A 10,978-nucleotide genomic window follows, 5' to 3' on the forward strand; every position below is an offset into this window, starting at 1 on the left:
CTATTACTTGTAGGGATTCAAAGTTGGGATTATGTATTGCGAAGGGTAAATTAGTACTTTGATTTGAGGCAGCGAGAGGAGTGAGCTGTCAATTGAAGTGCTGCGTTACGTGGCACATAATAAACGACGCCGTTTATCTCATTCTTTTTAACAAAAATGGCGGGAACGTAAATGCTCGTTTCCCACCAAAATCAACACCAGCAATCTCACTATCCAAATCAGAGGCAGAGTCATAAATTAAATTAAAAATAATAATAATTAGGTTAAGAGTGTGGAAAATTAAATTTATATTTAATAATTAATTAATGAATTTTTATACATATTATTAGGGGTGTGCATTTGGTTTTTTCAGTTTGGTTTTGTATTATTCAGTTTAGATTTTTAGATTTGAAGAAGTGTAACTTGATTTGAACCAAAATAAATTTAGTTTGGATTTTTTCACTTCGATTAATCGGTTATATTAATAATTAGAAGCATAACAAAGTTATGTTTGCAATTTAAATTTCTTAAATATACTTTTAATATAAATCACAAGTAAAAATGTAAAATACAATACTTACAAATAATATTAATTATAGATGTCAAAACATAAAAAATAAACTAATTCATAACTAAAAAGGGACAAAATGTTTAACTCCAACTTAATTCTAAACACACATATATATAATTTATTTTTTGATTTTTCAATTTTCAATTTTGTAAATTCTAAATCAAAGCAAACAAAATAAATTATAAATTCAAAATTAAACCAGAAATCCAAAACATCAGTCAAAATTAAAATTCAACTTGATTTGATTTTTCAATTTAATTACCCCTACTTATAAAATATATCTAATATAGATAATTTTTAAATCACAAAGAACATTATATTAGTCGTAAATGTGTTATACATGATATACATAGGATTTTTGCTAAATTTCTATGGAATTTTAAGGAAAAAGCAAGGGCTAAACGCTTAATTGTTTGGAATGTAAAGTAAAAGACAAGATTTTGATTTTAGATCTCTATCTGATGTTTCGAAAACATTCATTACTGAATTATGATGGGATCTTAGATCAACCTAACACATTGTGGTCTAACTTTATGCGGAACAAGTACCGCAAAAGACATAGGCCGCAAGTGGTAGAATGAGAGAGGGCTCTCACGTATGGAAACTTATGCTACAAGTTAGAGATTTCATGAATCAGGAGATTTGGTTGGAACCCCAAAATGATAAGTGTAGTGTTTAGTTCGATAATTGAACACAATTGAGGGTACTGCACTATTACTTGCCCATTAACCATGATTATTGTCAATTAGAGAAGGTACAACACTTTATAATTATAATTGTGAAGTGATAAAATAACTATTTGCTACGTGTGAACTTACCGAAAGAAGTGAGTAATCACATAACTTTAAATCTAGGCCGAAAATAAAGATTTGATGAAAGAGAAAAGCCGTAGTGAATGCCTATTGCTACATGTAAATTCTGTATTGGTAACACTTGGGAATTAATGAGTTGGAAAAATCACAAGACTGATAAAATCATGTATTTGAGGGAGAAAGGTTTGCCTTTTAAATTATTATTATTTTTATTTTTTGGTAATGAAGGTGGTTCACATATGTAAGGAAAATAGATTGACCTATTACTTAGCTACTACAATGTTCATTTTAAAGGTACCAACTAGCAAGGAAAATCTTAGTAACAGAACAAGGAAAAATCCCAAATATACAAATTAAGAAGATACAAAACAAAAGATTCAATACATAAACAAGGAATTAAGGATCAAAAGTGATAAGTCGACGTGAATTGAAAGCAAATGCAACCATAAGAGATAAGTAATAACTAATCGGATTCACACATATACTTCTCATAACACCTAAGAGACAGCTGTGTCGGAAATACCTCTTGAAAATGAATCTCTTTATAGTGATATCATTTTTCGGGACTCATTCTGCGTAGAGGATGATTTTTGATGAAGATTGTCGTATCGTAGCTTCAAGCTCCTAGGTATGTTGTTTGAATCCATTTTGACCTGAAGAAGTCTTTAAGGAGGTTGATTCCATGGCATTCATTGAAAGGTTAAATGTAGAGGTGTAATTCGCTCAAGCTCAACAACATACGAATTTGGGGTTAGTTTGGAGGAACGACAATGAGAAAACTGGACGGAGGAGTGTTCCTCGACATCAATTTTAGACTACTTTCCTTTTTTTTCAAGATTTTTTGTTGTTTGTATATAAATCCGGATCACTTTTGGACATGAATCAAAATAGTTTTTAGTAATATTAATAAATTCAAATCTTAGCGATAGTCATTACCAAAAAAGCTTCAATATTGATAAAAAAGAGGTGATATTCTTTCCATTTTAATTTATTTATTTCATTTTCTAGATACGTTTTAAATTTATTTTTTAATAATTTTTTTCACATGATATATTAAAAAATATATAATTAAATAATATTTTAATATTTACTATATATCTTTAGTTTCCAAAAACTTGTTACTTTCTATGATAAAGTGAAAATCAGACGAACAAATAAAAACATAAACGGATATAATTTTAGGATAATGATATGATTTTTAATTAATATAAGGCGCATGAACAGATAAACAAAGTTTAGGGGCGCTAATAACATTATCAAGGAAAAATAGTTGGATTATGAAAATCAGGCAGCATCATTATTCTTCCCAATACAGTATCTTCCCTTGTTAAAAACGCCCAACTACCTACTCCCCTGTCCCCACCCCCACCTCAGCTCATTCATCTCACTCACCAGTTGTTGCCTGGTTGGTGAATACCCACAATTCTTCTACCTTAAGATAATTCCATAAATTTCATAGTTCTAGATCTTCGTTTTTTGTAATCAATTGCATACCCACCAACTGTTTGTATAATTGTTTAAGAGAGAGAGAGTTGTCGTTCGTTTGGATTGTAAGAAAAACAGAGTAATATGGCGAGGAAGAAGATCAGAGAGTATGATTCAAAGAGGCTTCTAAGGGAGCATTTGAAACGCCTTGCTGGCATTGATCTTCAGATCTGCTCTGCTCAAGTGAATTCCTTTTTTTTGTTTTAAAGAACTTAAGTTATTGAACTGTTGCTGTCGAATTGTAATGGAATTTCGGTTATGAGGTGTACTTTTGATGATCTTTTGCTAGTGGTTTTAGATCTATGCGTCTTTTTCTTATCTGGGTGTTTGTTGTTTGATCAGTTCAGTTCGAATCCTACTTCCCTTTGTTCCTCACTACTTCCTTATTCCCTATTTTTGTTATTCCAAATGTTAGAGTTGAATGATTGCTTCGTTGTTATGATGAAGTTCTGTAGAGGTCATGATGTATTTTCCAATTGCAAAGAATGATTCTTTTGTTTGTGGAAAGCTCTTGTTGAGTGGACAATCGTGTGTTGTAAGATTAGTTATCTACCTATTGTAGATTTACTTGGAAAGCACCTTTTTAAGCTACTATAGAGTCCTTTAATAAAAATGAGATGTACGTTACAAACTGAAAGAAGCTTGGCGTGCATCCGCGTTTGGTAAGATGGAAAATACTCTACATAAAATACTGATATTTGGTTACGTAAATTATTATCAAGGTGATCATTTGGACTATCTGACATTATTTGTCGTCATTTCCATTTATTTTTTCTCGCCAGAGTTCTCATGTTTATTTGGTTTTTGGTAGGTGACAGAATCTACAGATTTTACTGAGTTAACAAACAAAGAACCATGGCTTTCATCGACAAAGCTGGTTGTAAAACCAGACATGCTGTTTGGAAAGCGTGGAAAGAGTGGCTTGGTAGCTTTGAATCTGGATCTAGCAGGAGTTGCTGAGTTTGTAAAAACACGACTTGGTGTGGAGGTGAGCAGAGGGCCAAGTATTTTGAATCTTTTACTGCTTCTTATGTGTTATAGTCATCTTACATGTGAATTTGTTTCTAGGTTGAAATGGGTGGCTGCAAGGCACCTATAACAACATTTATTGTTGAACCATTTGTTCCCCATGACCAAGAATATTACCTTTCCATAGTCTCTGAAAGGTTGGGCTGCACAATTAGCTTTTCAGAATGTGGAGGCATTGAGATTGAAGAGAACTGGGACAAGGTTAGTTGGTTCAAAAAGTTTTAACTGTTGTTTCCTCCTCTAACAACTATTTGTTTAGACAAAACTGGTTAACTCTAGTTATTCTGGTAAATTCTAGAAAGTCAAGTTATAATTTTTTCCCCTGTAATAACAAGATTTTATTTGTTTATGTAACATAAAGGTCAAGACAATATTCCTTCCAACGGAGAAACCTATGACCCTAGAGGCGTGTGCTCCACTGATTGCTACTCTGCCCTTGGAGGTGATCTGAAATTTTTGTTTTTGTTTTATGCTTCTACTTTCCTTTTAGTCATCAGTCTCGATCAAGCCAGCATGATCTGTCAGTCATAATAGTTGGAATGGTTTTCTAAGAGCAAGGTCTTGGATAACAGACACTTAAAAAAAGTGTGTTATCATATTGTGTATTGCTGGCAATTCTTAAGGATTATTGTTTTATGTTGTATTATTGTGTAGCTATTTTCGATATTTGATCTAGTTTATATATATTGGTCTACTTATTGCTGGACTTTCACCTTTGTGTTGATAAATATTCTGACTTCGAAGATTAAGGCACTTGACTACTAACATCTCAACAACCATCATGATACTTAACCTAAGTTTCTGGTTGACTCAGGTACGGGGAAAGATTGGCAATTTCCTTATGGGTGTTTTTGATGTGTTTCAAGGTATGCCATGCTTTACGGTGATACATCTTTCTAGCATGCATTTATGTTATTTTTCTCTTTTTCTTTTATCTTTTGGTGCTATCTTTTAGATAATTGCCAGTGACTATACGTGGAAAACATAATTAAGTTTATTGTTATATAAGCAGATGAAGATGAAAATAAACTTTCTGTTGGTTTATGTTAAACATTGACCTGTTCTTAGAAGCTAGTTTTTTCATATTTTCACATCATTATTCTCAAATATTATTTCATTGATTATGCAACTCTGTCGCTTTGTCTTTGATCCCAGATCTCGATTTTAGTTTCATAGAGATGAACCCATTTACGCTTGTAAATGGAGAGCCTTACCCATTGGATATGAGAGGAGAGTTGGATGACACAGCAGCCTTCAAAAATTTTAAGAAGTATGTGATTCTCACTTCTTTTCCGCATGTTGAAGTGCCTATTCTTGCTTCTTTTTTTCTCTCTCTTGGGAGAGTCTGAAAACAGTGTGTGTATTTCCAGATTTATTAAACAGTTTGCTATTGTATCATCCTCTGTGACTTGTCAGGTGGGGAAGCATCGAGTTTCCTCTGCCTTTTGGAAGAGTTTTGAGCCCTACCGAAAGCTTCATTCACTCTTTGGATGAGAAAGTAAGTTCAGTTATTTGTCTTTATCTAAGGGCGTTTTTGTTGCCTGAGTTATCAGATTTACTTGTTTATTCTTGTAGAAACTATTTTGTTAGAGAAGAAATTTTATCTTGGATTTTCAGTCATGAACTGTTATGGATACTGAACTACTGGAGGAACTTTATGCATTGCTTTAGAGATCCATTATATCCAAGAAAATCGTGCCTTTAAACAGCATTGAATGGTTTTTTAGTGATAATTTACATTGTTCACCATTTATTCTGTGCTGAAGCCGTGGTGCCATACAGACTTGAGGGCTTGGGGGTGGTTAGGGTTTGGGAAATCATCTTTTTTGAAATGCTGTTTGAAATTTTTTTAAGTCTTGAATGCTTCTGAAGGTTAAAAAGATTTATCCTTGAGCTATGGTGGCTGGCTATCATTCCTGCCAAACTTTCTGGTGATACTTGCTCTACTGGAATTGGAGTATAATATCTGCAGCTTTTCTGTTAATTCTGTCTTGTCTTGACATCTTGCAGACTAGTGCCTCTTTAAAATTTACAGTTTTGAACCCAAAAGGTCGTATCTGGACAATGGTGGCTGGAGGTGGTGCAAGCGTTATATATGCTGATACAGTAAGTATATTCAGAACTTGTGATGCAACAACTTGATGCAAGGAGATATTTTCTATCTTGTCATTATTCCTCCTGCATGAAATGTCAACACTAATAGCTTACTGCTTATATTCTCTGTTTTTGATGTCTTAACCAGGTAGGGGATTTAGGTTATGCCTCTGAGCTTGGTAACTATGCCGAGTATAGTGGAGCTCCAAATGAAGAGGAGGTTCTGCAATATGCTCGAGTAGTTCTAGATGTATGAACTTGACTGTTCTCTCTCCTGGTCAATATGCTCATGTAGTGTTTGTCCTATTTTAACTTAACCAGCGTTTGATTTGATGTTTTTAAAGTGTGCTACTGCAAATCCTGATGGGCGTAAGAGAGCTCTGATTGTTGGAGGTGGTATTGCCAACTTCACTGATGTAGCTGCTACTTTCAATGGGATTATTCGGGCTCTCAGGGAGAAGGTTGGCTGTGTGCTATTTTTTACACAAAGTTTTTTACTTTTTCTATAGATAAGAGGCAGTAAATAATGTTTTTCCTTTGAATCCGAACAGGAAGCCAAGCTAAAAGCGGCTAGAATGCATATCTATGTACGAAGAGGTGGTCCAAATTATCAGACTGGTCTAGCAAAAATGCGCGCCCTAGGAGAGGAACTTGGAGTTCCCCTTGAGGTATGAAATATCACTTGGCGAAATTCTTATTCCTAAGTGATACAGTGACTACAGTCCCTGAATTTCAATTATAGTACGTAATCCTTTGACATTTTTGGAGGTAACATAGATACTAACCACACATGCCACAGATGAAGGGATGTTGTAGATCAGAATTTGCTTTTACTTGATCCTAGGCATTCTGTTTTTTTAGTTACATCTTCCCAACTAAATCAATTAGCCCGACCATGGTGATGTTACTCGTAATTACATTCATAAGTAGCTTGGTCCATCTTCATAGATGTCTGAGGATCGTTTGAGGTCAGACATCAAGACTACAACAGGTTCCAGTTAGAATATAGGAACATGGACTTCCAAAGATGCTGTTACCAGTATTGTTATTAATACACCCTACTTCCTAAGTTTTCATATTCAACGAAAGTAAGAGATAAGGTATAAAATTTGTGTCGATTCTGCTATTGCAGGTTTATGGACCAGAGGCTACAATGACGGGAATTTGTAAAGGGGCAATTGATTGCATTATGTCTGAAGCATAAGTGCCAAATGAGAAAGAAGACTTGTGTTACATTCTTGCAATTAAGAAGAAACTTTGTTGGATATTTAATTTGCCTTCTGATATTGTTTTGTTACAAATGGGACCTTTAAAGAATAATTTGAGATCCTTTTGTTTTACCTGGAAACTAACTGTACGAGAACAGATGCGTGTGTTCCATCCAGCAAAACACATTCCTGAAATTAGCAAAAAAAATTTGTGTGTAATAGAGTAATACGTATTTAGAAGTATTCCAAAAAAAAATAAAATATATATATCAAAAAGGCGTAAAAGTAGAAATAAATAACGAAACCTAAGTTGTATAGGATTTAGTTAGAATTTATTTGTCCAATTCGTATTGGAATAGAATTTCTAGCACTAACCAACCAAATTTGATTGTGTTAGTATTATTATAAATAGGGTCCTGTGTTTCATAAATCTTGTGGCTTTATAAATTTAAAAATGACTACGTACGTCTGGACGGTAAATTTGGATTTTTCGTCTTCGCCATGGAAGTTCACGAGAGTAATAATTGCATTTAATAGGGTTCCAAATTCGACGGCAGTGTCAGGGCCTTTGCATGTGTTTGTCGAGCAACTGCAAGTGGAACCGCCACAACCACCTAACCAAGAAACCACCAATCCCACCTCTGCCTAATATAATCACCGTGTTACTTCGTACGATTCATTTATTTAATTCATGTCTAGTTATCACATTTATTTGTTACTTTTTTACAAGTTTAATTTGGTCTTCTAAGTTTTATAAATAATGATGCTCCGTTGCATATTTTCTTTTCCTATATAGTTTTTATTGAGTGCATATATTATTCTTTTTCAAAGTTAAATGTCCAAGTATCAATAAGGTGATTTGGATTTTCTTGGGATTTATTTGAATAGATTTTCTTGAAGTATTTGATTTGCAATAAGATTAGAAGAGTTGGAGTTATGAATATTTCGATATTTATGAAATGTTCTATGTATTTATTTGAGAAAGACAATATTAAATATATTCATAATGACTTTACGAATATTCAAAATTTCTTTGTGAATTCCATAAAATTTTGATATCTAACAAAATATTCTTTATCATAAGACTCCAAAATCAGAACACCTATATTGTGATCTCCGACGTGACCATTTGATTCAAACTAAAATATTAAATACAAATATTGCAACGAACAACAAATTAGTAATCATTGACTATCTTGAATTTTTTTACAAATATTACAAAATCAAAACACTTATAAACAGTTTCAAATAAATAAATAAATAAATAGGAGTAATTGGAATTGCTCACGTCACCGTTTGGTTTTTAGTACGATTAAAATTTTAGCCATTCTGCAGGTCAATTTCTTGATCGAACAGCCTGTTGGCTAATACTAAATCATGCATGTTTCCTGTTATTTTATATACCAAACTCACGGTCAGAAATATAAAAATTACAATAATACTAATTGACTTTCTTGATTATTTTTTTAAAATTGTTATTGGTTTTTATAGGTGTTCCGGCGTAGTCAAAATAATTCAACAATATTAAGAGAAAACTATAGTTTATTATTTAGAGCCAAATGATAAATACATCCTTAATTTTTACTATATAATAAAGTACAATTTTATCGATCTACTTTGGAATCTACTGCGTATGACATTAGTGATAAATACCATGAATATGTTTATATATAGTGTAGATATAGATCTTAATCACAAAATATTATTACAAAATCAATATTTGAATATAATTATTATAGAAAGGTAATTTCATAAATCACTCCCGATATAATAAACGTCACCCTTGTTATATGTATATATAAAATATTATTATATAAAGGTGAAACATAGCAATAAAAATAGATTCTTAAGAAAGTTAGATTGTTTTGGTGAAAATGAATAGTCGTTGTACCAAAGTTTTAACTTTTTAAATTAAAAAAAGGCCTGTTGAGAGTTTGAGACACAACATAATTAACGAGTAAATTTGGTCACATTATTTGATAAAAATTTAAATTTCAAACTTAGATTCAAAGATCAAAAGATTATAAATAATGTGCTGAAATAGAGACCACTTCCCAAATTCGCAGTAATTAATTAATTAAGAATACTTCAAAACATTAAAACTATTTGAAAGCTTAAGCCATCTGCTAAGAAGCAGTCGCTGTTGAAATTACGTACGCGTTAGCAATCTATCTATCTATCTTACCAAGTAAAATCAATGAATTTAGACATAACTGATAAATGTATCAGTTCATATTTGTTATCCGTATATATGTGTATATATTTGAAAAATACATTGTTCGAGCTTGCTCCAAATACATCAATATTCGATACAAAATATATTAGATATTTGATACCAGATATAGTACTGGAATAAGTTGAAATCAAATTTTCCGTATGAAACTGCTTCTGGATACACATAAAGATACATGATATTTATATTTAATATACAAATATATGAAATTGTGAAACTCAGATACACTTTCAAACAGATATAATGAGGAGTGGAATAAGAGAGGAAGAGAGGCGAACGAGTTGGAATATTCTAAATACATGTTAATTACGTTTTGAATACAGTGTCTGAAATAGAACACACCTAATCTAACTCATGATACATGTATCAGAGATTTTCAATAAGTGGATTCAAAATTCGTAGAAATAGACATACGGAGTAGCCGGAGGGGGTCCAACATCTACTATATATACATAAAATATTATCTTAACCATGTATAAATAGTATAATTTTCCATCGAAGGAGGTTCTACCGAAGCCCCTTGTACCAAGGTGGCTCCGCCCCTGATCAGAGTGGTCAAATAATCAATAATAATATGTTTTTTCTTGTTTCCTCTTTTCTCCCTATTGTTGTGATGCTAACTATTAGGCGTGTCAAAAGAATATAAAGAATTATATGCACTGAACTTAATCAGATCAATTTATATAATTTTTTAAAATAAAATAGTAAATTTATATTTAAGTGTATAACCATTTCGAACAAATGAAATTGTCCTTTTAATTTATAATTAAAAAAATATGAAACCGAACCAAATAACTACCTTATATATAAATATATTTTCAATATAAACAATATGTTTAAAAAATTAATCTATAAATTATTATATGATATTTTTGTAAATATAAATATAATTTAGGTTCTAGACCTCTAGACAGTGACTTGACCACTTTGAGTTTACTCTTTAATTATCCTTTAATTAATTGGATTTAAAATTAAAAGATAATATAATACTCCCTCCTTCGAAATTGTTTGTCAGGGTAAGATTATATACTTTCCTTGAGAAAATCTAATACAAGGTGTAATTTGACTAATACAACCTTACTATAACAAGAATATCAAAAGTCTACGTAATTTTTTAATCGAACGAAATAGAGTAATTATATTAAGGGTAGAATTGGAAAAAGACGACTAATTATTTCATGATTGTTTAAATTGACAATTAGTCTGGACATCTATTTTTAATATACCTGCCAAACAATTGTGTACGGAGAGAGTATATAGATACTTCATCAAACAATACGGTGAAATCTATGCAAACATTTTTATTAAATATATAAGATCAAACAATATGACAACAAAATATTACACTCTTGACTTTATTATGAAGAATCATAGTGCTTCTTCAAGAACATACTTGCGAAAGAAATATTTTAATAATAATATATTTTAAGGTGATACTACAAAGTAAAAGAAAAAATATGGAAATTAACTGAACCATACCGACATTGAAGAAAACATGATATGATTGAGATGATTTTAAAATTTTAATTTTGGTTATATATTATAAAATACCCGAAAAATGGAGATG

The 10,978-nt window shown here is 31.7% G+C and overlaps 1 protein-coding gene across 1 annotated transcript; it reads left to right on the forward strand.

Moving 5' to 3' along the window:
* The first annotated feature begins 2,489 nt into the window (after nt 1-2,489).
* Nucleotides 2,490-7,318, forward strand: LOC101261460 (ATP-citrate synthase alpha chain protein 3). The gene is made up of 12 exons (XM_004230301.4): nt 2,490-3,030; nt 3,659-3,835; nt 3,916-4,077; nt 4,238-4,318; nt 4,691-4,742; nt 5,032-5,146; nt 5,293-5,374; nt 5,887-5,982; nt 6,119-6,220; nt 6,315-6,431; nt 6,522-6,638; nt 7,103-7,318. Exons 1-12 carry the CDS (start codon nt 2,932-2,934, stop codon nt 7,172-7,174), a joined length of 1,272 nt encoding a protein of 423 aa, XP_004230349.1. The 5' UTR covers nt 2,490-2,931; the 3' UTR covers nt 7,175-7,318.
* Nucleotides 7,319-10,978: the final 3,660 nt, after the last annotated feature.

Source organism: Solanum lycopersicum, chromosome 1 (genome assembly GCF_036512215.1).
Source record: "Solanum lycopersicum chromosome 1, SLM_r2.1".
In the NCBI taxonomy this organism is placed as follows: Eukaryota; Viridiplantae; Streptophyta; class Magnoliopsida; order Solanales; family Solanaceae; genus Solanum; species Solanum lycopersicum.

Coding starts and splice junctions, on each gene's coding strand:
- LOC101261460 (XM_004230301.4), top strand. CDS start 2,932: ATGGCGAGGAAGAAGATCAGAGAGTATGATTCAAAGAGGCTTCTAAGG. Junction 6,221..6,314: donor ATGCTCGAGTAGTTCTAGAT/GTATGAACTTGA, acceptor ATGTTTTTAAAG/TGTGCTACTGCAAATCCTGA. Junction 6,432..6,521: donor TTCGGGCTCTCAGGGAGAAG/GTTGGCTGTGTG, acceptor GAATCCGAACAG/GAAGCCAAGCTAAAAGCGGC.